Genomic DNA, 26,777 nt, shown 5'->3' on the forward strand with positions numbered 1-26,777 from the left:
TAGGCACTGGTGCCAACATTGGCACAGGGGAGGGCGATCACTGGCACACTGGCATAAGTGTGAAAGAGTTTTTTTTCTTTTAAAATAAAATAGTAAAAAAAATGTGGTCAATTAAACGAAGTCCCCTCATATCTTTATCTATGCAAATTACATCCTGCACATCATTCCACATTCATTCAAACACTGAACTCTGACTGGGGAGGGAGTCTGGGAGAGGTGGGGTTATTGTCTAATAATGATCGTTAAAATAGATGAATCGATTACAAATAAATAAAGGTTGTTATGTACAGCATATGGACAATCGAGTTCTGTTGGAAATATTACATTTTTATGTGGTGACATAATTAAACCAATATGATGGCACACTGACTCATCAACAAAATAAAACAAATGGCACTTCATCTCAAAAAGGTTGCTGACCCCTGCCATAGAGTAGGTGAACCTTTAGGTTAGGTTGAACTCAAACTCCCACAATGCAACGGTGATTTATTTTGTGCGCAGTTGTTGGCTGTATTTAGAGCAACGCTTGGAGCCTTGAGGGGGACATTGAATGACTTTGTACCCGAGCTGCTGCTTCTTATAGCTGGGTGGTAGTGAGTGGTTAGTAGTCAGTTTATTGACGGGTACCTATTTAAACCACAGCTATGGAGGCCCTCATACCCGTCATAAACAAACTACAAGATGTATTTAATACAGTCGGTGCGGATATCATCCAGCTACCGCAGATAGCTGTTGTTGGAACCCAGGTAGGAACCTAGATAGCAAGCTAACCGAGGCTAACCTGCTGCTTGCTCAGCTCATTGACTCTTAAATTATCCTTCAGTTTCACATTTCAGCTTCAGACGCAACCATTTTCATTCTACAAGCATCCAACAACCGTATCACATTTTGATTGGTTTATCCTGAAGTTGACTAGTTTTGGCTATCCATGTTCATGGTGTTTAAGCCATATTTTGGCTACCATGAGAAACAATCCCATGTCAGTTAATCAGTGTATTACATTTTTCTTTACTCAAGTATAAGTATTAATAGTGTAATGTAGAAATACTCTGTTACAAGTAAAAGTCCGAAATAAAAAATGTACTTGAGTAAAAGTACAAAAATATTGGTATCAGAATATACTTTAACTACTAAAAGTAGAAAGTACTCCTTATGCAGAATGTCCCTTTTCAAATGTATAAAATGTGTAAAAAATGTATATAGGGCTGAAGTGGGTAATGAATGTTTTGTAATAATAATCTAAATCTACAAAGTAGCTAGTAGTAACTAAAGTTTTCAAGTAATTATAGCGGAGTAAAAGTATAATATTTGCCTCTTGAGATGTAGTGGAGTAGAATGAAAAATGACAGAAAATTGGAAACACTACAGTAAAGTAAACAATACCTCAAAACAAAGTGTACTTAAGTACAGTACTTGTCTTGAGTAAATGTACTTAGTTACTTTCCACCACTGGGTATACAAACATCCAACAACCATATCAACTTTTGATCGGTTTACCCTAAAGATGACTATAGTTTTGGCTATGTATGTTCATGGTGTTAAAGCAATATTTTGGCTACCATGACTGAGAGAGAATCCCATGTCAGTTATAATGACATTATCTGACATTAGTTTCCTCAAAATGAAACCCACAGCAATTTGCTACCTTAGATTGGCCACAGAGAGATATCTCATCATTTGTATTACACACACACACACACACACACACACACACACACACACACACACACACACACACACACACACACACACTCTCTAACTAACTGTCCTGACTCCTGTTCAACAGCTAGTAGTTCTTTCTAGAAAATGTATATGATGGCTATTCAGAAACCAGACATTTGTGTTGACTTCATTGTTTTCCATTCACACCACAGGCAGACAGGCCCGGGGGGAACCTGTCTAGTTCCTTTCTCATGCAGCTTGATTATGCCATTGCCATGCTTCATTAATTTAGTAAACATAGAAATACATTAAGCAATACAGTGTACATTTACAGGTCCCTGTGTTTTAGATGTTTTGACAGACGCCTGAGGTTGTAAATAGAGTGACATGGTATGGGCCAGCCACAGGACATTTCAGATGCCATGTCTCTGTGCATGCGTCCATGTCGGGAGGAAGCTCCCCAACCCTTATTATATTATTGCGTGCCACAGTCCACTACACTAGCTAAAAACACACTAGAACTGCATATGCAGACAAACAAGCCTTATCTTAATTACCGGTCGATTAAAGGGAAATCCCGCCAGGCTACGTGAAAAGTTTTTCCATGCCATTTCTCTGGAGGACCGGGGTGTTACTACTTCCCACTTGTGAAACCCAACATGAAATGAACAACACCCATGGAAGGAGTGTCCCATGCTATGTATTATGAACATGGCTGAATGAGTCATACATACTGTACTCACTGTAGCTTTCATATTTGTGTTAGTAAGTTTGTAACCTTTCATTGTTGTGTTTACAGAGCAGTGGGAAGAGTTCTGTGCTAGAGAGCCTGGTTGGCAAAGACCTCCTACCACGCGGTACTGGCGTCGTTACCCGAAGGCCTCTCATCCTTCAGCTGGTACACATAGACCCAGAGGACCGCAGGAAAACCGCCGAGGAGAATGGTAACGACAACAACAAGTCTTTGCGCCTGCTGTTTCCGCCTATTGCTGGCTGCTGTGGAGGCTTCTGTTTGTAATATGGGAAACATTCACTGGCCGAATGCTGGCAGAAAAAAGCCCTATTTGGCTGGTAAAATAGTGAAAGTTCCTGGGGAGACCTTAACCCATTCAATCTGGGAACGCATACTGTGTCATTTTAGATTTTTAGCCATTATTTTATACTTTGGGCTATTCAGAAATGGCAGATATACAAGCTCATAGCTTGTAGATTGAATTTGTGCTAATCTTTGAAAATATATATATTTTTAAAGCGAACATTTTAAACTCAATCTTTGCTGCTAGGGATTCTACAAATGTCTTCTAAATCCTAATTTTTTTTTAAAAAACTTAAGTTAAGCTATAATATCAGTGGTTCTCAAACTTTTTCATGTCAAGGACCCCCATAATGATATGTATTTGTCTGCGGACCCCCCATCTCAAAATATTTTGTTCCAGGGACCCCCAGAAGCAAAGATTTGAGTTAAAAATGTATACATACATATTCTAAGATTTGCACACATTTTCACGATTTTTCAAAAAAATAACAGATCTACAAGCTTGTATATCTGCTATTTTTGAATAGCCAAATAAATCTAAAATGACACAGATGCGTTCCCGGTCTTAATGGGTTAAATCAATCTACAGTACCATGAAACCATTTGTTTCCAGATATGTGTATAATAAGGTTGGGGTTAATTCATTTGACTTGGCCTGTTTGGTTTGATTCTAGCATTTTATGGATAATCAGGTTTTTTTAAAAGATATTTTTGGGACTTTTCTGCCTTATTTGGATAGTGGAGACTGACAGGAAACCGGGAGAGAGACACAGGGAGTGACAAGCGTCAAAGGTTGACGGGCTCGGGAATCGAACCCACGTCTCGCTGTATTAGAGCCTATATTATGTGGTATGCACCTTAACCACTCGTCCATTGGCGCCCCTATAATCAGGTTTTTGTTTTGGAGCAGGGATTTGGTGCAGGCTAAACCTGGATATCGCCTGGAATTTTGGATATTGTAATATGATATGGCATAAGTGTTGTCTTTTCTCCTGGTGTTAATCACTTATATATCTCTTATTTTATACTTTAAAAGATTGCCAAAGATTTTCAAAAATAGCCGATCTACAAGCTCACGATGCAAAACTTTGTAAGCTTGTGGACCTTCTCCAATTTAAAAAAAAAGTTAATTGATATTATCATCACAATATTATGGTCACAATATCGATATCAAGGTATTTGTTAAAACATACCATGATATTTGATTTTGTCCATATAGCACTAGGCCAAAATGTGTTGCTTTGGGCATATTGAAAATGAAATAAGGTGAATACAGTCACAAAGCATGATGTAGAAGTGCAGCTGCAATGATTCATGCTACGTCAGCAATATCTTGCATCTACTGTACAGTACAGGAGAGTGCTGGTGACGTACCCAGCAGCTGAAAACCTTTAATCCATCAAGACCAGGAACGCATCTGTGTCATTTTGAGATTTCTTTGGCTATTTAAAAATAGCAGATATACAAGCTCATAGCGCTTTGAGCTTGTAGATGTTTTGTTTTTTTTAATCGTGAAAAAAATTGTGCAAATCTTTGAACATATATATATATATATATATATATATATATATATATATATATATATATATATATATATATATATATATATATATATATATATATATAAGCTATGTTTTAAAGCGAACATTTTTAACTCCGATCTGTGCTTCTGGGGGTCCCTGGAACATATTTTGAGATGGGGGTTTTCCTTGACATGGAAAGGTTGGAGCACCACTGATATAGCAACATACTGTTAGCATTTAGAAAACATTTTTAGATATGTATTTTGCCACAGACCCCCCCATCTCAAAATGCTTTGTTCCAGGGACCCCCCCCCCCCCCCCCCCCCACCCCAGAAGCAAAGATTTGAGTTACAAATGTTCGCCTTAAAAATACATATTTAAAGATTTGCACACATTTTCATGATTTTTCCCAAAAATAGCAAATCTACAAGCTCATAGCGTGGCACCGGCGCTATGAGCTTGTATATCTGCTTTTTTAACACATTGGGTGCCAAAACCGTATATATACGGTTTTGCGCATACTAACGTTGAGTGCCAAAACCGTATATATACGTTTTTTTTTTTTTTTTTTTTTCCTTCACAACAACAGGAAATATCACTCCTACAAGATTTAGACTCCAATCCACCTCCTGGTTAACTTATGACTTCAAAAACCTGTATCTCGGCTCCTGTGCACTTTTTTTTTTTACAATGTTAATTTAACTATTTTCAACTGGCTGCAACTATGGAATGGATTTCCGAATGTTTTAAATTTTTTCCCCCCGATTGTACGAGACCTGTATGTGTGTAATGAGGGGATCACCGTGAGGACGGTGATCACTGAAAATATTTTGTGACTACTTGAAAAAGGTTCAAAATGTTTAAAAAGTCCTGGCACTCAAAGTATAATATTTTAATAAACCTCTGGCACCCAATGTGTTAATAGCCAAAGAAATCTTAAAATGATCTGGGAATGGCTCCTTGATTACAAAGGACTGCATTGCTGCAGTGTGCTGTGCCAGAGAGCTGCAGCTTAGCCAAGCTAACGCCATTCTCCTCTCATCTCTCCTGAACCACAGACTCCAATTCCAGGAAAAATGGACACCTTTACAGAGGTCTCCTTTTCCTTGCCGTCTATTGTCTCTACATTTAGCAGCTTCCCTTTCTTATGCCCATTTTGTCACTTATTTGTGTTGCCTTAACCCATTCAACCCAGGAACGCTTCTGTGACATTTTAGATTTATTTCGCTATTCAAAAATAGCAGATCTATATGCTCATAGCACGGCACTCAGTGCAGTGTTATAAGCTTGTAGATCTGCTATTTTTGAATAGCGAAATAAATCTAAAATGTCAAATCTGGTTGCAAATCTTTGAATATAAATTTTTAACTCAAATCTTTGCTTCTGGGGGCCGGCCCTGGAACACAATATTTTGAGATGGGGGGGGGGGGGGGGATTTGAGTTAAAAATGTTCGCTTTAAAAAACATATATATTCAAAGATTTGCACAAATTTTCCAGAGTTGGGGAAAAAAATGGCAGATTTACAAACTTACCACGGCACTCTGTGCTGCGCTATGAGCTTGTAGATCTTCTATTTTTGAATAGCCAAAGTATAAAATATGGATAAAGTGGTTAAACAGATGCGTTCCCGGTCTTAATGGCTTAATTAAGCTACCCAGCATTGTGGCTTAGCATAATTCAGCTCGTCATGCATTCATCCCCCATAAGGCTGGTCTCTGTTTAATTCAAAGTCAGTTGAACAATTTAACTGAATCAATCAAAGAAATTGTCTTCAGTTTGAAAATGACCATGGAGTTTTGAAAGTCATGATAATTAAGCGCTTCACCGTGATTCCAATTCGCTTAAACAAACTCCACTTTTAACTAACTGACTAACAGATTCCACCCTTTTGTTTTTGTTTCCTTAGTTGTGTAGCTCGGCTGATTGCAGTTGAAATCATTTTTAGCGTTTACTTTTAGTTTTAGACTCGGTTAGACCTGGTTGGGCCTGTCCTTTAAGACTTTCCACAGTTGATGCTATTTTCCATTAGTGTTGGGCTATATATAAAGCTTTGTTGTTTATTCATATCCTTGGCTGTGGATTGCTTTCTGGCCTAAAAAGTACGTTCCCATCCCAGCTGAGACATTTAACATGACGACAGTTATAATCAATCACATCTGATCTCAAAGCTACATAATGTCAAACAAGCAATAACTGACACCTTCCCAGGATGAAAGATTCCTGATTCCTTTCCTTTTTTTTCCTTATTTGTTTTTTACAGGCATCGAAGGAGAGGAATGGGGCAAATTTCTACACACAAAAAATAAGGTAGGTTTACTGACCACGTCTATGAATAGAAACCTCTGAATATTTGATAACCCAGCTCAGATAATGAAACCTGCTCAGTGTATAATATTGTATTGATTCATTGGCAGCCATGGAGTAGCTGCCAGAGGCACGATTGTGGTTTTCTGGAGTATGTGAATCGACAGGAACTTGTACAATCTGTTATCAAATTAAGTGCTCAGCACCTCAGTAGCTAAAAATATAACTGTGGATTTTCTCTAGGGCTAATGTCCTCACGAGGGAATCATGGCTTTTCTCTGCTTCAGTGTCCCAAGTACAGTACAGTACAGTAGTCAATCAGAGTCTAAACAAAGAATACCTTATGATGTGTTGGTACGGTCCCATGATGATGTGTTATTCTGTTTGCAGGACGTTTCAGAAAAGTGACTGCCTGATTTAGTCTCATTGATCACACTTGGCAATGTTTGAGTGCCAATACTTTATGCAAATAACCACTTTCTACCTGGCCGGCCCTATTTTGGGCATGTTATTATTGGTGTAAATCGTAAAATATTTAAAAGTTGTGCAGAATATAAAAAAATAGCACAAATTGTCTTTTTTTTCCCTCAGATATACACAGAATTTGATGAGATCAGGCAAGAAATTGAAGCAGAAACCGAACGAATGTCTGGAAACAACAAGGTATGCTAATTAGCCACATGGCGAGACAACGCTAATCAGATGACGACAGAGATCTAATGGTTTTCTGTTGTAGGGGATCAGCGATGAGCCCATTCACCTGAAGATCTTCTCACCACACGTAGTGAACCTGACGTTGGTGGATCTGCCTGGGATTACAAAGGTAATGCAAAGACCAGTGACTTGTATAGAATTTGGACTACTATGGATAGGGCTGTCATAATTACAAATTTAAGTTGACGATTAATTCTCACTCAAATAATTGCGATTAACAATTTAATTGTGTGTTTGGCATTGAACGTTGGAACACATGAATAAAAATAATTTCTGTTTGCCTTTTATGCTTCGTAATCAAAAATTGATATGAGAGTATATAGGGCAGATATGACAAATCACTTAAATATATAAAAAAAATATATTGACTTCATTATTTAATAATTTTATACATGTAAAAATAGCAGAAATAGCAGATCTACAAGCTTACAACGCGTCACTTTGTGACACGTAAGCTTTTTTTAATATTTAAAAATGTGTGAAAATCTTTCTACATGGAAACGATTATGCAAAAATAATTGCGATTATCTCAAATAATTGTGATTGGATGATTATGGAATAATTGTGACAGGCCTAACTATGGACTAACTGTAGACTGTACATTCATTGATTAAAGTATCTGTAACTGTGTGTGTGTCCAAACAGGTTCCAGTGGGAGACCAACCCAAAGACATTGAGTTCCAGATCAAAGAGCTGATCCTGAAGTACATCGCCAACCCCAACTGCATTATCCTGGCTGTGACCGCTGCCAACACAGACATGGCCACCTCCGAGGCCCTGAAGGTGGCCCGTGAGGTTGACCCCGATGGTAAACATCCCTCCTCTATTTTCCGTTGCTTTGGTTTCATTTAGGTTTGTTTTCTTTTCGCTCTTTAAAAAATAATAATTTTGTATCATGTTTAGGAAGGCGGACATTAGCAGTGGTGACTAAACTTGATTTGATGGATGCTGGCACAGATGCCATGGATGTACTGATGGGCAGAGTTATCCCTGTCAAACTGGGTCTCATCGGTGTTGTCAACAGGTATGAAACACCCCGAACGGGTAACAGTCGACTTATTAATGCACAGGACAAATTCCATGTATGTGCACATTTACTGTAGCAAATAACAACTAAAGGGGACATGCTTATTATTATTATTATTACTATTATATATTACTACTACTACTCTGTGTACTATATCTCTCAAATGAGGTTTGTTTGGACTGTTTCTTTTGTTTGGACTATGTCCTTTTTTGTATGTTGGTGTAATTGTTTGTTTTCTGTGGACCATGAGTCTGCAGTAAAGGCATTCATTCATTCATGAAACGATAGATAGAAGGATAGGGGGTACAACAAAAGCCTATATCTATAGCTCCCAAGTCGCGTTGCATCTGTGACTCAATGGCTGCGGGTACATGGACCATCATGTATTCATTCCGAATGAATTCATTCCGAATGAACTCATTCCGAATAGAGGAATCTGATCCACTCACCTGTTTACATGGGACCTGAATAAAAGTATTCCTCGTTTACATGACCAAAGCATTCATTCGGAATATAACTTTTGACATGCGCAAAGTGGTTCCCTCCTACGCCCGGGCATGGACCAGGGGCCACTACCCGGAGCAGGGCTTCCCCTGGTGGGCATGGGAGGAGGCAATAGCCCCCTTGTGCCTCCGCGGCGGCGTACCGGCCTCGTAGACAGGCCGGTAAGCAACGCACCGACTCCTGGCCAGGCAGCGTTGTATGCGGTACAAGCCTGTGTTCCTTTGTTATCGCCGTTTTAATGCAAAAGTAGCAGATCTACAAGTTCAGACCAGTTTCTTTTTTTGTATTGGTACCAGACACGTAGGCTAGCCTATACTATTTGTCACATTTCTCATGTAGGTACGATGACGTCATCGCGCATTCGCACATGGTCATTATAATAATAAATAATAATACATAATGTAAACACCGGACCGCTCATGGTCATTATAATAATAAATGGAGAGAGAGAGTCTATGAAACAAGGCACGCTCATTTATGGCAAAAGTACAAAAGTATTGGCATCAAAATATACTTAAGTAGAAAGTATAAGCTACTCATTATACCGAGTGTCACGTTTTTTCTTGTATTATTATGAAAAAGCTTTGAAAACCCTCTTACTGCGCCGAGTAGCGCGTGGTGCGCACACGGGTGAATGCGGGGTCTGTCGCCCTAAAACACAATCGCCCCGGGTCAAAATCCAGCGACCATGGAGCGGCCGTGGATGGCCCGCTCAAAAGGTGCGTGGGGCGTGGTGTTTTGGGACGACCGTTCCGACTGCCCATGTAATGAATTGATTAAGTAAAACTCATCTGTTTTCGCTGCAGCTGCGCCCTAATAATGTTGTTTTCATTTATTTTTGTTCACGTATGCTATTAAAACAATGCAGCTATTGCAGTATTGGGCCTTAACATGTGATTAAAAATGTATACGTATTTGGCCCCTCATATATAAAATAAATGTAAAATCTGATTTAAAATTGAAACTTGCAGCTGATCAATGCGTTTCTGCGTTTACGTGTGGACAGGGATTTATAAAAAAAATCTTTGTCATGTGGCCAGGGATTCTTTTTAAAAACTGAGGCCTAAAATACCCGTTTAGAAAAAGATCCATATAAGTGTAGCCTAGGCCAGCAATCCTCGGAGCGTCCATTCTCCTGGACAAGTCTGGGCTTAACCATTACAGGCTTATTAAATGACGCTATAGAATCATTCATTTTATCCCGCAGGAGCGACCGTGGCCGAATTAGAGATTTGATAGGTCATTTTTGGACAATTCTGACAGCACTACTAAGCACTGACATGCGCAAAGTAATGCATGTATTCCAAACAGAGAGGAGTGTTTGGAATAAAGTGTTTACATGGTCAATTCCGATTGGTATATCCCGATTCAAACGGTCTATACCACCCCTCCTAACCCGAATGAAAATTCATTCGGGTCAGACTGGAATGGAATATTCTATTCCAATTGAGGTGTTTACATGAGCATTTCTATTCTGAATGAATTCATCCATTCATTCATTCCGAATAGAAGTGTATTCATTCCGAATGAAACTGTCCATGTACCCGCAGCCACTGTGAGCTTGTAGATCTGTTATTTTCGGCATCACCATGCATAAATTAAGCATAATTGACTGTCAGGGATGACTCATCTGCATTGGTTTTGATGATACCCACCTCCTAGGAGTCAGCTGGACATCAACAACAAGAAGTCGGTGACAGATTCCATTCGTGATGAATATGCCTTCCTGCAGAAGAAGTACCCCTCGCTTGCAAACAGAAATGGAACCAAATATCTGGCCAGAACATTGAACAGGTAGGGTGAACAATGTAATTAAAACTCTTTCACTTTTCAGTTCTCTCACTCAGAACTACTGATAAATAAAATAAATACTGAACATACCTGTGCCTAGATTTATATTTATTTATATCTCATGACTATACAATATGTACATATTGATCCACATTATGTTTATTTATGTCCGGTCAGTCCAAATGCAGGTGGCCAGGTCAGTCACTAGGTTTTTAAGTCTTATTTATGTACCATTTTATTTGTGATAAAGCACACATTAACTAAGCCTCTATTTCCACCCACTAGTGGCCTATACACTATACACCCTGACTGGGCCAGGTTGGATGTTAACTGTTACCCTACTTTTACTAGTATTTCTACTTATTCTGTAATTGTTCTCTTCCCTTGTCTGTACCTTTTGTTTAATCATTACTGTGGTGCTGCTATGACAACTGAATTTCCCTTGGGATCAATATACGTCCATCTACACATTATATCTATAATTGATTAAAAGTGAACTCTTGTTTCTTTCCTCGCGCCAGGTTACTCATGCACCACATCAGAGATTGTCTTCCTGAGCTGAAGACTCGGATCAACGTGCTGGCAGCCCAGTACCAGTCCCTCATGGGCAGCTACGGTGAACCCGTAGAGGACAAGAGTTCCACCCTGCTGCAACTCATCACCAAGTTTGCCGCAGAATACTGTCACACGATAGAGGGCACAGCCAAGTACATCGAGACAGCTGAACTGTGAGTTACGCAACCCTGATTGCTGCATGCATGCACCTTCATAGACCACTGAGGGGAGCTAGTGCAGTGGTTCTCAAACCTTTTCATGGCAAGGAAACCCCGAAAATGTATTTCGCAGAATATTTTCAGATAGACCTGGACTCCCAGAATAGAAGATTTGTGTTTAAAAAATGACAACATTTAAATATTTTTTTAGCAGATGTACAAGCCCGCAGTGACACGCTGTGAGCTTGTAGATCTGCTATTTTTGAATAGCCAACGTATAAATGGATAAAGTGTTTAAATTATCGTGATGCTGTGTTAAAGCATTTTGCTGAGGACCCCCTGGAATACCCCCCCCGGGACCCCACTGAGCTAGTGCTATTGGTCTCAGGAAATGTCAAATACAAAGACAAGTTCTGACTCATTGAATGGCCCTTTCTGAATTCTTCTTCTTCTTCTTAGATGTGGTGGAGCAAGAATCTGTTATATCTTCCACGAGACATTTGGACGCACGCTGGAATCCGTAGATCCTCTGGGCGGTCTGACAACTATAGATGTGCTCACAGCGATAAGAAACGCAACGGTGAGTTAGCGTTGCAACGGAAATGAACTGAAACAAACATAAAAATCAATATTTTCACTTTTTTTGACATTAGCCATATTCTATGACTATTTGGGGGTCCTTTGTATGGAAAAGTTAGGGAACCACTGTTTTAGATTACATCTTAAGTGAAAATTAACAGTTAACAGTTTCACTGGTTCACTTGAGTCAAAGATAGTTGTGGGTTAATGGAGTTTGTGTGTGCAGGGTCCAAGGCCTGCTTTATTTGTGCCTGAAGTGTCGTTTGAGCTGCTGGTGAAGAGGCAAGTGAAACGATTAGAAGAACCCAGTCTGCGCTGTGTGGAGCTGGTGCACGAGGAGATGCAGAGAATTATTCAACACTGCAGCAACTACAGCACGCAGGTAGGACACACACACACACACACACACACGCACACAATCGTTATTAGACATTTTTAGACACCCTTCACCAACACACTGCTCTCTGAAAGGCTTCCACTGTTAAGGTCATTTTAAGCTTTTTAAGACAAGTGATCTCAAAGGGAAAAAACGTGTCTCAGAAGACCTTCTCAAGCTGTTGCACACCTCAAGAAAAATGAAAGGTTGTATAATAAGATTGGTTAGCATGACCAAGTGCAGTCTGTTATGGAAATGACAACAATACGCAAATATTGTTAAGATGGATGGCTTCAAAGAGTTATTAGCAGAGCAGATTAGGTAGTGTCTGCATGTAGACGGCATAGATGGATGCATCATAACATCGTTGGTTGCCATTTCCCTTTTTGTCAACACAAACAGATGTCAGTTTGCTCAGTTTGGTTACCATAGAGACAGCACAAAGGTGTTTCATAAAATATGAAGTTATGAATTTATCATGGCCCAGAGAAACCTGACGGCAGGATTCAATTCATCTTTATTTGTTGACACACATGGGTCCAAAAAATGCAAACATGTTCCAATGTTTCCAGATACAGGAGGAATATATTTTATCTTGTCGCTCAATGTAGGATCAGCCAAAGACCATAGTTTTTTGGAATCAATAATTGCAGACATCAATTTGTACATGAAATTCCTCAATACAGCATGAAAGGTGGGAACATACTAGTCGCAAACGTATGACTTGGACTTTTCCATCTTAGGAGTTTAAGCAAGACTCTGAGTACAGTAGGCTATAAAACAGCTGTTTTAACATCATCTGTACTGAAATTTGCATGCTAGCCTATTGGTGCATACAATTGGCAACACTGGCGCTGCACATCGTCATCATCACATACTGTAAGTCATTCCCAAATATGTAACTTTGTTCACCACATTTAGCGATTGGCCTACCATTAAGATTGAAGGAAATTGTTGCTTTGATTTCATGTGGTGTTAAACTGCATACAATAGAACGGGTAGATGAAATGCTTTTTTCTGTGCACTGTACACTTTATTCTGGTGATACCTTTTGTTGGTCCCTGCAGGAGTTGCTGAGGTTTCCAAAGCTCCACGATGCTATCGTAGAAGTGGTCACTTCCCTGCTAAGGAAAAGACTACCAGTCACCAATGACATGGTCAGTCCCTGTTTGTTTACCCTCAAGATGCCTGGGTATTGTTAATGGATGCTTTCTGGGCTCAAATCGATTGTATCTTTTTTATTTGTTTTTTGTTTTTCAGGTTCATAATCTGGTAGCAATTGAGCTTGCCTATATCAACACCAAGCATCCAGATTTTGCTGACGCCTGTGGTGTCATGAACAATAACATAGAAGTAAGAATTTAACCTCATTCCACATATTCACTGAGGGAAACGTACAGTTGAGCAACTCTGCTGTTGGCCAGTGTATAACTGCATTGCACTAATTTTTCACAGGAGCAGCGACGCAACAGAATGAGAGACATGCCCTCTGCTGTCCCCAGAGAAAAGGTACTGTCAGGATCTCTCCTCTCCTCCCCTCCCTGTTCTTCTCTGCTCTCTTTTCTCCAAGCTAACAAGATTTCAAAGACTTTTTTCAATTGTTTATTTAATCAGCAAACTTATGGGGACACTTTCTCGACCTACTGTAAATGAGACACGTGCGCGTCCCTGCCTCTGCTTTTAGTTCCTGTTAAGCTGGATTTATACTTGGGCTAGTGTAGCGCACCGAAAATAGCAGGCCTTCGCAGCGCGACACATCGTGTGCTTGTAGATCAGGTATTTTCGGTGCGCGACAATGCACGCAACGAAATATATAAAGCTCTTTAGTTCTCCGTCCACCCCTCTCTTCCTCCTTTTCTCTCTCTCTCTCTCTCTCTAGTCTAAGGACCCAGGTTACTCCCCCACTGCGCCTTCTTCCCCTGAGGGGGAGGCCACCCAGGTGTGTGCCCTCACTGCCTGCTGATGGCATGGTCACCCCACCCACACTTGTCTTGCTGCCCCAGCCCAGCCTAACTAGAACCTTCAACCCCTTCCTACACATAGTTCATATTCCTGTGATTTTCTCCATGCAGCTAACACTTGTTTTGTAACTTTATAACCATACTCTCTCATGAAGGCCTTGTTGGACCGTTCACTGTAAAATCCTCAATGTTAAATTAACTCTGAGTGTACAAATGTAACCAAATGGGCCGGTTACAAATGGATTAATTAACACTGAAGATTTTGCTGTGTATCTGTCCATTGCATGCTGTCTTTGTGCCGTCTATAAGATGGTCTGTGTGTCTGTATGTCCGGAGTTGACCTCGGAAACCGCTGGAACTATTCAGCGCTAAATTTCATGAGCACACTGCCCGTAGGCCACAGATTGAAGTACCTCTACTAATTCTTATTTTTCACGTGTTTTTGTACTTTTTTATTTTATAATGGAAGTCAACGGTGCTCTGATCAGACTTAAAACTTGCCCACATTTGGAGTCATACATCATAGAGATTTCATAGTTGACTGACACCAGATGCTGGCCACATTGAAGTCCGAGATCAACACTGGAGCCATTGGAGCCAAGAATGAAGACTATAAATAAGCAACATGTTGAAAATAACATCTCTCCAATGAAATCAAAGAGGGCCTGTGTCACAGCGCTATTTGATTGCCTACTCATTTGTCTTTTATTTTATGAATCCCTCCCCGAAACGTATTTTCGTCACTGCCTGTCTATGTGTGCACCTTGTGCCAGTGCATCGCTCAAATGCATGGCAAGTCAGATACTGTATCTGACTGGCGCCCTTCCATCCGTTCCTCCCTGCAGGCAGGAGCAGGAGGCTCCCAGAGCGGCGGTGAACAGGTGGATGGGGGAACCGGCACCTGGAGGGGCATGCTGAAGAAGGGAGAGGACGGTATGCCTCTAGACAGGGCCACCAGATCCGGCCACGCTATAAACCTGCTAGATGTGGTGGGTACTCTCCAGGCCTTGGTACACATGTTTAAAGGCACACCAAGCGCTACGACTACAATGCTAATTATGTGAGCATGCACACTGATGTTAAAGTTGGGGTGTGAACTCCACCAGCCCCCTTGAGTTTTGAACGGTTTTAAAGTTATACATTTATTGTTGTAGTTGTGTTTGGTTTTGATGACCCATTATTCCCATACCAGTGATAATACAATTATGAAGTAAGATACTTTATAAACAACGACCTTGACACAGAGAGTTATAGCACACAGTTATAACACACCTCCAAACAGGGATTTTATGACGGTTCTCCTGTTGTAGTTTTACACTTCGCTGCCTTCCTGGTCACATTCCTGTCTGCTCTGTCATATTTCTTCAGTCTTTAATGAATTAGATTGGTTATGGTTGTATTTCCAGCCTGTGCCAGTCACCCGGAAGCTGTCTGCTCGGGAGCAGAGGGACTGCGAAGTCATCGAGAGGCTCATTAAGTCCTACTTCCTCATCGTACGGAAAAACATCCAGGATAGGTACACACCTTTATCCCCTTATGCATCTACCACCATTGTCCACCACTATAATTATTTTAAAGGTACAGTCAGTAAGTTTCATGTCCATTGTTTCCCTCTCCCGATGGAGAGAGGTAATTGCAGTGTCAGAACTACAATAAGAATAGCGGTGCATCTAGTGTCCAATCCATTGTGCCGTCTGTTTCAAATCACTGACATTGTGAACCAGTAAGTGACTACATGTGCTTATATTGTATTATCATACGGATTGGTTAAAATAACGTTTTATGATATTAAAGTCACCCCCAGATTGTTGCTTAAATGTGAGTGTTCTGCTCTCAGGGCAGTTGAGTTCAGATGTATTATTTTATTTTAAATAGTATTAACAGTGACCCCTATTGGCAAGTTCATTTGTAGCAATGTCTTTTTACATATTTTTCGTCTCCTGATTGTGATTATTTTCTTTCTCCATTACTTTGGGTTTCTTCGATGCGATGCCTTTTTCACTCTATTTTCACGTGCGAGCAAGAGGCTTATTCTGACCTATGTGAAAAGGAGTTTGACTACTGTTGAGTTTTTGGGATCAGCCACCATAACCGTAACGGAACAGTGAGATAACATCCAACTTATTATCTTAACTCTCTGAGTGCCAAAAACGAGTTATCACAAGTTTTTTCTGAATGCCCTCAGTGCCAAGAAGGAGTTATCCCGAGTTTTTTTTTTTATTAAAAAAATATCTTTTTGGAAAAGAATGCTCAGAACCCAAGATATTGTGATCCGAAGATTTGCTGCTCCATTCACTTCTTGTTAAACTTATTACTGAAAAAGGCTGTATCTCGGCTCCTGAGCACCGTCTTTTTACTTTAAAAACATTACTGGCACAGTATGAACATATGTTTTTATTTAATTTTTTCCCCTTTTCTCTTATACCTGTGTTTTTTAATTTTCAGAGGTAAAAAAAACCCATCTGTAATGTATTGATTGCCCTTTCCCCCTTTTGTTGTCTTCTTCTTCCTCCTCCTGGGTCCCTCTTCGCTTGAACTCCAGCGTCCCCAAGGCAGTGATGCACTTCCTGGTCAACCATGTGAAGGACTGCATGCAGAGTGAGCTAGTGGGTAAGCTCTACAAGTCAGGCCTGCTGGATGACCTCCTCACAGAGTCTGAGGACATGGCCCAGAGACGCAACGAGGCCGCAGACATGCTCAAGGTAACCATTTTTGGGCGGTGAAACCGCCCCTATATGTGAGGTTTGAATATTTGCACACCAAATCCTGCGCTGTGATTGGCCACCAGTGTACACCCCTAACCCTGCACCGTGATTGGCCAATCACAGTCTATTCAGGACTGTGATTGGCTAGGGAAACATGACACATGTGCATAGCCCTATAAATAGGACTATGCAATGTGTTTTTTTTAAGTGAATCACACATTGTGGGTGGAAAGGGTATTAAAAAAAACACATTATTCTTTTAAGTGACAATACTGACTCCATTCAGTATTGTGATTAGCTAGCAAGACACCGCCCACTTCACACTGGGTGTGATTTTTTTTACTGCTAAGTGCAACTATGAAGAAGAAGGGAAGTCCGCACACTGTTGCCTGACGAAGACCCACAAGAGTCGAAACGGTGTCGTCTTAATAAAACCTTTCTACTGGGAGCTACAGAACAGTGTGCGGACTTCCCTTCTTCTCCATTGAATGTATTTCTTTTTCAGCACCAATTTCTTTTGAGATGTGCATGCTTCCCTCTTGGACTCTATTTTCGAGCGCAAGAATGAACTACTTGAGCTCTATTTTATACTTTGTTGTACGCCAGTGTCGCGTGAAAACATCTGATCTACAAGCGCACACTGCACTGTAAGGCGTTTTGAGCTTGTAATTCAGAGATTTTCACTATTGTTTAAAATTATTGAATGTTTAAAAATAAATTGTGGACATACCACAGTGGCCTACTGGCAGCGTGCGTACAAAGTTTGACGTGCATCAGTCCAGCAGTTTGCTAGATTAGCTACAGAAATACACACACACACAACCACAGACCCTCTAGCCGCATATAGACGGCTAGCCTCTTCAAGAGCCACACCGTAAAAATTAAAGAATAATTATCTTTTTTATTTTTCCTATATTGACCTGCCCAGAATAGGGGCTCCAGGTTGAAAGTGGTTACGAATACTGTACATTCAGTATGCAGCCAAATTAACTCCAAGTATGATGGTTATAGTGAATGTACAACTGTGATGTATTTGTGTTCACTCGGTTCTATTTCATTCTTGTCCCCAGGCGTTGCAGAAAGCCAGCCAGGTAATCGCAGAGATCAGAGAAACTCATTTATGGTGAGGACGATCTTGCCGTCTCCTGTCCCCCTCCTACATGATCTCCCAGCGTCCCAGTCCACCGAGACTCAAACCCGCAACATGCACTGGTGTCAACATGTGTGTATTATGGAAATATAGTTTTATGTACAATATGGACTTGAGGTACATCATCAAGGCAGCACATATCAATAATCCCAGCCTCCGCCATCTGCATAGCACATGCACACATCTTGTATGTAAGTAGTACAGTAAGTACATTAAGCTTCACCATGTGGGGTTCAACTGAGGAATGTTTGTCCATATTGTAGATTTACAGACAAACCGACTAGATTAAATATTTTGGATCTTTGAATGCTACGTGTTCATGCTTTTTTCATTTTCGTTTTCCTGTTAAGAGTATATGACATAATGTGAGTGCTGAGGATATTTCTTGAGAAATGTTTCCACCCTTTTAGGTTATTTGTATTGTTTATACCAGTAAGCTGAACTACTCTGCCATAGCCACATGCTGTTAGTGTTCTGTTGTCAATGCATTCTTCCTTCACCTTCAAGTTTATTGTCTCAAGTTACAGGTGTAATTAAATTATTTTCAGCTTCCATGATGAGTAACAAAGCTAAAACAGACTAATTTCAGTTGTCATTTTGATTACATGTCCTGTACTTGTTCTGTATGATATCGCAATATACTTATAACTGTGAGGTCTCCCATCCTACTACTTTATTCAAAATGCACTTGCTGAATAATTCTGGATGCTGTTCAGCTTGGTGTTTTATGAGTAGTCAATGTACTAACTAGCAGCTAAATGGCAGGGTAAGGTACTTAGACAAAATCACACTGCAACTTTTAATAAGACAATCGGTATGGAATTACAGAAAGGCAACACAGTATCTTTAATGATTCATTTATTTGATACATTGATGTTGTTTGACACATAGCCCAGCACAGAAATGTTGGGCTACATAAGAGCATATACACATGAACACACATAAGAGACACTTGGGCCGACGATCCCCGGACTGAGTCATTGTCTGTCCTGCACCTGTCCGGTATCTGCTTTACCTTACCCGGCCCATCTTGCCTTTTCCACGGCCTTTTGCGCTGTAAAGAGCACCAGAAATGGTCAATGTTCAAGCCACGCATTGTACAGCTTATTCGCACCAGAGGAAGTCACTCAGTAGCAGCACTTAACACTGGGGTGCCTGGGGGGTCAAAATGACTAATGGTTTGGGTGAGAGTATGTATAATGCTTTATGTTGTTTTGTCAGTGCTGTCACCGGTGAACAGGGTTTTATTTATTTTGGGCCGTGTTGATGTGGAAAGGGAAAATCCTCCATAAACCAAAAGGCATCCTTGTGTCATGTATTGCTACAATTTCAGACTGTCACTATACTATAATTTGTATTGCACCCACACACATTTCTGTCTGGTCCTCCTTGAAAATGCATTGAGAACTACCATGCAGCGCAGACTGCATGCAATGTGCAATGCAAACATTCACACATACGAATGGATGAAGTGTTGAGCGTGAACAAGGTATGATGCCAACAGTGGACATGGTTTCAGATTGATTATTAGCCTTGTGGAATGTCATGGTCATTCTTTGCTTTGATACAGTATTGTTTTTGCTTTTCTTTTCTTTTTGCATTTGAAGAATGTGTTCAAATAAAAAAGTGGATCCTTAATGACCTCTGATTCATTCATGACCATGGTCTTAATGGAGATTAGAAGTAGTAATGAGGGAGGCAAATGGAGATGGCAGACGTAACCACTAGCCTGCTTTCATAAACTCTTTTGTCAATGTTGGCAAGGTCTAGATGTAGAATATTTTTGGCCTCTTGTGCTTACCTCTGGTGGTCCCGGACACGAGCAAGAAGCTGATTAATCTGTAAAGATACAGAAAAGCATGACTAAATCATTCAAGTCCATTTAAGAATCTGACCAGGAACCCAAGAATCTGAAATCCGTTGATACAAAAGGCTCTGTGCATAACTATAGTCCCAAGTTTCCAGAAGGTGTCATACCCCGTTTCTCCACCGTCACACATCGTTAGCCTCATAGCATAATTGCCTACGTATTTTTTGGGCCAAATTGACATTTCTGACTAACTACTCCTACTTTTACTACTCTCCTAACACTGCTGCTTCATTGTGCCTTGTTGCCCATGTCCTCAGCCTATCAGAATGCTTGTTACCAGGGCAGGAATTTCAGGGAGGCCACTAAGGCCATGGGTGTCGTTCCGAGGCCCTCAGTTTGGCCTTGTGCCCCTCAAAATTGGCATGCCCGGAGGCCACAGTGGCCTTAATGCCCCAGGTGACTACCACTTTCTCCTCTCTCTTTCTTGTCATGTAGACACCAGTGTCTTTTATTGAGATTCTGAATTCCTAACTCCCCTGAGTCCCCATCTTTAAACCAATCCAGTGACTTTGATTAGTGTCATCAGTTGTGTCATTAGGTCATCCTTGACCCTTAAATTCAATTCTTTCAATGGACTAAAATCTTGTTTCATTTAATGGCCATCCTGCCCTGGCATTTGGCCTTTGTGCCCTAAAAAACAATAAGGCCAAGTGGCCTTGCCCCTAAAATGACAAAATTCCAGGCCCGCTTGCTACATTAAACAAATTACTTGGGCAATTATGCTATGGGGCTAACTTTTTGACTTGGGCTGAAATGATTTTGAATACTATAACAAGCATTCTGATAGGCTGAGAACATAGGCAATAAGGCAGGATGAATCAGCAGGTCAAGACTGATCTGCTCTGAGTTCTGGTTTGGTTTCTCTTGGAGATAAACATGACTTAGGCAAAATGAGTATTTTTAGTCCCCAAAAAAATATATTTGTTCATTTCTTCTTTCCTGAAAACCTTCAAAATATGAGTTAGGCAATTATGCTATATGAGGCAAGGTGTGGGGATATAGACTTAACATAAAACTAAGACAAATGTACCATTAGAGGAGACATACATGAGAGACCTGGACTGGAGAACAATGTAATACTAATTAATAGCGACCCATAATGTTCTCATTTTGAACAAACCGTGGTCCTTCCATTTACGTGGTTCTAAGGCAGCCATTGTTTGGGAAACGTAGCAAGTTGCAGAGGTCACTGTGTGTCACAGATGTGTGTAATGACTGAAGGTGATCAATTTCATGGGAGTTATGTGTCGTCTTCACTTACATCATATTTCTGTAGCTTGAGTTTCTCAGTGAAGTCAAACTTCTCTGCCTCCAGTTCCATCATCCAGTTCCACATCTCAGTGGCCTTGTCCCTAAAACAAACAAACAAAACAATTCGGTGTCCAATGTGTGTCATATTACAAGCCTATTTGTGCTAAAGCTCCAATCTGGCACAATTTGAATGAATACAATGTTATTTGAACCAATCTATAAGGTAGATTATATCATCAGAATATAACTATAGCACATCTGTAGTGGTTGGAGGTGGTCTCCCTCTTCCATTGAGAAATCTAAACCCTGGGTAGGACACCAACTATCAATAATGTTATTTGAACCATCTTTAATGTAGTTCGGACATTGTTGAAATGACCTGTCTTGGGAGAGGGAGAAAATGGACAAAAGGCTTACAGATTGAAGCTTTAGTATATACAGCATAATACATTACACAGTGTTAATATAACAGTGTACAAATTGACTCAAACTCAGGGGTTTACAGTGTACATTGAACCTTTCATTAGTGTGTCATGTATTTTAATTATCTAAATCTACAAAGTAACTTGTAGCTAAACATCAATACTTGTAAGGCAGTAAAAAGTACAATATTTGCCTAAGATGGACATAATGGAAATACTCAAGTAAATAAAAAAATATCTCAAAAGTACAGTAGAGTACAGTACTAGAATAAATGTACTTAGTTACTTCCCTCCACTGGACAGTGGACACATGGTGTGGTTAACTGTAACATTTGACTGCATGACATACTTGAGTTTGTCCTCGTTCAGATGATCGATACTGAGGGGTTTCCTGCGGTCGGTCAGGATCTTCTTCTTCTTCTCCCTCTCTGTTTGCTTCTTGGCTCCCTTCCTACCCTCACCACCCTGTGGTGGTCAAATGTGAAGAGAAAAACGTGAACAGGACTGAAACAGGTTAAAGGGATAGTTCACCCCAAATAAATATTTTCTTCTATTAGTCACCCCATGGAGAATTATTGGCTTAGGAATGTGACAAAAACTAAAAAATATCCATGAATTCAAGTCTCCATGGAGTGACTAATCGATAGAAAATGTTTCAAGTAGCCTAGTACTGCCTGAAGCTCAGAAGTTGCAATATCTCATCTCCCCAACCCAAGTGGGGGACTGCCTTTTGGATGCATGGTGCAAATTTGGACTCTTATCATGCAGGACACCAGTGTTCGTACTGATTCACCTGTTAAACAGCCTGTCAACGGAGCCTAGCAAGTTCACACAAAAAGCTTAATTTATACTCAGAGTCTGTAGTATGACGGTGTCGCGTGCCGAAAATAGCAGATCTATGTGCTGTGCCTGGGGTAGACATTCTTCTTGATGTCAACGGCAGTCCATGTTTTTCAGGACATGCCTATGTGCTATAGGCATGTCCTGGAAAACATGGACCATTGCCGGTCTATTTCTACACTCTCTGAGTTAAATTGATGCTAAGGATTTACTGTGTAGCCCAGGCTGTATTGAATGGGAGCAGGGCAGAGAGTGAAGGCCTTTGCAGACAGGGTGCGATTTTTCGCACGGGAAAAAACGGACAATATCATTTTTTAAATGAACACATGGTTCTCAATGACCTCTTGCACACCGGCTCCGAATTTACCGTGCGGCGATGCGTTTACTTTTCAATCGAACCCAGTTTGATTTGTGCGTCTTTTCGCATGCGGTAAAAACTGATTGACTAATCGCACCCTGTCTGCAAAGGCCTTGACTGCTACAAAAGAGAAGTAACGAGATAAGTTATGTACTGTATGTAAAGTGTAAAAAAGGTCTCTTTCTCTTACGTTGGCCCTATATGTGCATGCAGGGCCGGCCCGAGGCTTAAAGTGAGCTAAGCAGCCACTTAGGGCCCTGTGGCCACCAGGTGGGCCCCCAAGCAAGCAAGAAATGCAGAAATTACAGTACTGACAAATGTTCGGGGGGGCCCCCTAGCAAGCAAGAATTGCTGAAGTTACAGTACTAGCAAAAGTTGACTAAAAATGAATCAGGTCCTTAATAAGGAACATCTCTCTCTGTCTTTCTGTCTTTCAATCTCTGCCGGGTTGAGAGAAAGCTTGGCTCGGCCCGGCCCAGTTTTGCACGTGCCTGCAGACCAATATATCTCTCCAAGTGGTTGAGTGATTGGACATAATGATCGGCTTCCTCCCTGTGACGTTTGGTTTGACTACGTGACAGATGTGGAGCAGATGTTGATTGACCTTCTGTGAATGGGTCATGGTAGTGAGAGCTTTCTTCTTCTTGATGTCATCATCCTGCTTCTTACGGTGATCCTCCTGCTCCCTCCTCTCCTTCTCCTCCTGTATGCCAAAAACACCAGCAAAGAAGAACCACTTAACCAACGAAAGCTGCACGCTCCAAGTCGGCGTGTGAGATGAGACCCGTGCGGTGAGATCTCCTTACCGCCTGTCTGGTCTGCCTCTCTTTCTCTCTCTCAGCACGAACCCTCTGCTGCTCTGCTCTCTCACCACGCCGCTTGTCCTGCAGGGCCACACACACGATGAACACACACACACACACACACACACACACACACACACACACACACACACACACCAGCGCACACGTGCACATGCATTCACGCAAACACACACACACACACACACACAGACAAACGCCCGCACACGCACACACGCACACACACACACACACACACACACACACACACACACACACACACACACACACACACACACACACACACACACACACACACAGCATTTCTTATTCTGCGCCATTGTAGTTTTAGACAGTCGTGGACAGTAATGAAGTAGATTACAATGAGTAGTACTGTACTTGAGTATATAGGATCTGGATTTTTGGATACTTTACTTGACTTTCACTTCAAAGACAAATATTGTACTTTCGACTCCACTACATTTCTAGGAAGGGTAAAAGTACATTATGAATTAACCACTCAAGCCGTATTTCACATACAGAGTGAAAATAGCCAATCTGCAAGCTCACACATTGTCAGCTTGTTGGCAACAACACAAACCTCGTATGGAGGGTCCCTGGCACAAAATATTTTCAGATGGGGGTCGGCGGCCAATGCGTATTAATTTGGGGGTCTTTGACATGAAAAGGTTTGAGAACCACTGCTCTATATTATTGGTACTCACGATTCTTTGGACGAGGGCGATGAGCTCCTCTTCCTCCTTCTTCCTCTGCTGGAAGTGAGTCTCGATCAGAGACTGCAGCTCACCCTGATCCTTCTCCTGACGCTTCCTGTGGATGTCCTGGTACCAGCACGAACCAATAGGGGGCAGTCAGTAGCTAACCATTGCATTTGTTCAAATACTTTACTTAAAGCTGTATTACAGTATGTAACTTGTTTTTAGTGAATACAATGGTAGAGTATGTTAATACAATATAACTAATACAATTGGGTAGGTTGTATTTGGTTTCCCTGCTCTTCTATTGAGACATTTAGAATCCTGTGTCTAGGTTTGACACAGATCCTGTTTGTGCTTTGACAAAATCATATTTCTCCCCTGAGCAAGCAGACAGGCTCTATTAGCTCAGCACTTGCTCAGGAGACTCGTGTTTAAATCCGGGGTAGAACAGGAAAGTTACATAGTGCAGCTTTAAGTAAAATTTTGAGGTACTTTTACTTGAGTATTTACATGAAAAAATACTTGATACAATTTAATTCCACTACATCAGGAGGCATGTTTTGTACTTTTACCTCTTTAAAGTCTGTACAGCGTGACGAATAAACAATCTGAAAAGGAAAACTCGGCCGCTAGGACTAGGCAACGCGAGTTTTAGTAGCTACAATATGTGTTTGCATGCGTGCACACACATACGTGTGTGTGTGTGTGTGTGTGTGTGTGTGTGTGTGTGTGTGTGTGTGTGTGTGTGTGTGTGTGTGTGTGTGTGTGTGTGTGTGTGTGTGTGTGTGTGTGTGTGTGTGTGTGTGTGTGTGTGTGTGTGTGTGTGTGTGTGTGTGTGTGTGTGTGTGTGTGTGTGTGTTTATCAGCTCACATCAAAGTCCACTTTGTCTCCATCACCAGGGATCTTTGGTGCCGCAACATTTGGCATAAACCTGTTGGTGTGAATGAGAAGCTAGTGATATGATCAATCCTATATAGAAATGATCAATGGTAGTTTAATTGCTTTGTATATTTTAGGGTAACAAAGTACCTTGACCTTTGCACAAAAAAAGAAAGAAAGAATGAAAGAAAAGAAAGAATCGCAACTTACGGCTTGGGCTTGGCCTTTGATTCATCTGTGATGAGGAACAGACATAAATGAATTGATAATCAAGAGCATTTTTTGTGGAACTATGGTAAATGAGTAAAGGAGTGTTAATTGACCACTTGAACCCTATAGCGTCCCTATTCTGGGTATGTCATCATTGGCTAACATTCGGTTGAAATAGCAGATCTACAAGCTCACCACGCATTGCGTTGCAGGCTTGCGGCCTGAGCTTGTATAGAGGTTGTTGCGGTTGTGAGCTTGTATATTGGCTATTTTCAAGAGATTTCGTGTAGAGGGAAAAAAGGAGGTGTACAGACCCCTGAGGGACCCCGGTCAACTATATAGAGTTCAAGTGGTTATGGAATCTACAAAATATGTTTTACCTGTCGTTTCCTCTGTTGTTTCCTCTGTTGTTTCCTCTTGTACTGATAACCCAAAAAACATACAATTAATCAGTGGTGGACAAAATACTCAACCCCAGTACTCAGTCAAAGTATAAACTCAAGTACTGGGGTTGTGTACAACTTAACTATAAATGAAAGTTGTCCCCCCCCCCATTTTTTTTTTAGATTTGACAGAAATCCTCAAAAATATTAATAATAGTGAAAATAGCCGATCTACAAGCTCACAACGATCTACAAGCTCACTATCTACAAGCTCACAACGCGTCACAATGCGACATATTGAGCTTGTACATTGGCTATTTTCATTATATTTGAAATAGGGCTTATGTGCTTAATTCATAAAGTACTTTTCCCCTTCAAAAGTACAATATTTGTCTTTGAAATGTAGTGAACTGAAAGTCATAAATATCCCCAAAATACAAATACTAGTAAAGTAAAGTAAAGTAAAGTAAAGTAAAGTAAAGTAAAGTACAGATACTCAAAAAGTTTACATAAGTACAGTATAAGTAAATGTCTTTTTCATTTCAACCTTATTTAATACTCGGAAAACACACAGTGGTTCCAGTGGTGCCGAGGTACTTAGTTACTGTCCACCACCGCATTTAATTACAGTGTTACTATTCATGACAGTTGTTTACAGATGTCATCTTACCTTCTTCTTCTTCTTCTTCCTCCCTTCATTAAAGCAGTGGCAGTGGAAAAGAGACAAAATATCCCATTATGTATAGAGAAAATGTTTGAATTAGATAAACTGTGGTTATTGAATAAATACATTTGATCATCATTCTTAAAAGTATAAAGTTGGTAACATACTGAGCTTCCGCCTCCATCACTTCCTCTGTGTCAGACATTTTGTTTTATGAACCCTGGAAAATAGATCTCTGTCAGCCTACACAGCAGAATCCTGAGTGTTAATTTAACTTGGAGTGTGTACAAATGCACTGTAACCAAATCCAGGAGTTACAAATGGATAAATTAAC

The 26,777-nt window shown here is 40.6% G+C and overlaps 2 protein-coding genes across 3 annotated transcripts; one reads left to right on the top strand and one right to left on the bottom strand.

Annotated features, from left to right (window-relative positions):
* Positions 1–519: 519 nt before the first annotated feature.
* On the top strand, positions 520–19,684 carry dnm1l (dynamin 1-like). Of its 2 annotated transcripts, XM_080437937.1 has the most exons (19): positions 520–746; positions 2,462–2,606; positions 6,483–6,529; positions 7,118–7,189; positions 7,263–7,349; positions 7,886–8,048; positions 8,144–8,264; positions 10,434–10,565; positions 11,084–11,290; positions 11,735–11,855; positions 12,081–12,236; positions 13,298–13,387; positions 13,491–13,583; positions 13,686–13,739; positions 14,110–14,169; positions 15,037–15,180; positions 15,598–15,707; positions 16,734–16,893; positions 17,967–19,684. In XM_080437937.1, exons 1-19 carry the CDS (start codon positions 645–647, stop codon positions 18,021–18,023), a joined length of 2,121 nt encoding a protein of 706 aa, XP_080294063.1. In that variant the 5' UTR covers positions 520–644; the 3' UTR covers positions 18,024–19,684. The 2 variants fall into 2 exon arrangements, with proteins under 2 accessions (XP_080294063.1, XP_080294064.1); XM_080437938.1 differs by lacking the exon at positions 14,110–14,169.
* On the bottom strand, positions 19,004–25,918 carry tnnt2d (troponin T2d, cardiac). Its single transcript, XM_080437939.1, has 10 exons — positions 25,777–25,918; positions 25,397–25,421; positions 25,178–25,238; positions 24,313–24,429; positions 23,594–23,671; positions 23,392–23,490; positions 21,939–22,054; positions 21,178–21,268; positions 19,848–19,885; positions 19,004–19,100 (listed from the first exon to the last, which is right to left on the bottom strand). Exons 1-10 carry the CDS (start codon positions 25,835–25,837, stop codon positions 19,058–19,060), a joined length of 729 nt encoding a protein of 242 aa, XP_080294065.1. The 5' UTR covers positions 25,838–25,918; the 3' UTR covers positions 19,004–19,057.
* Between the last annotated feature and the right edge of the window lie 859 nt (positions 25,919–26,777).

The sequence above is a fragment of the Gymnoscopelus braueri genome, assembly GCF_963280865.1.
Source record: "Gymnoscopelus braueri genome assembly, chromosome: 9".
NCBI classification, from domain to species: domain Eukaryota; kingdom Metazoa; phylum Chordata; class Actinopteri; order Myctophiformes; family Myctophidae; genus Gymnoscopelus; species Gymnoscopelus braueri.

Bases quoted from the DNA above. Each gene is read 5' to 3' on its own strand.
- dnm1l (XM_080437937.1), top strand. From the start codon at position 645: ATGGAGGCCCTCATACCCGTCATAAACAAACTACAAGATGTATTTAAT. The intron at 7,190-7,262 runs GTATGCTAATTA...TTTCTGTTGTAG, and splicing joins GAATGTCTGGAAACAACAAG to GGGATCAGCGATGAGCCCAT. The intron at 11,291-11,734 runs GTGAGTTACGCA...TCTTCTTCTTAG, and splicing joins TACATCGAGACAGCTGAACT to ATGTGGTGGAGCAAGAATCT.
- tnnt2d (XM_080437939.1), bottom strand. From the start codon at position 25,837: ATGTTTTTTGGGTTATCAGTACAAGAGGAAACAACAGAGGAAACAACA. The intron at 21,269-21,938 runs GTATGTCATGCA...TGTTTGTTTTAG, and splicing joins CTGAACGAGGACAAACTCAA to GGACAAGGCCACTGAGATGT. The intron at 19,886-21,177 runs GTAAGTGAAGAC...GTATCTTTACAG, and splicing joins TCAAGCTACAGAAATATGAT to ATTAATCAGCTTCTTGCTCG.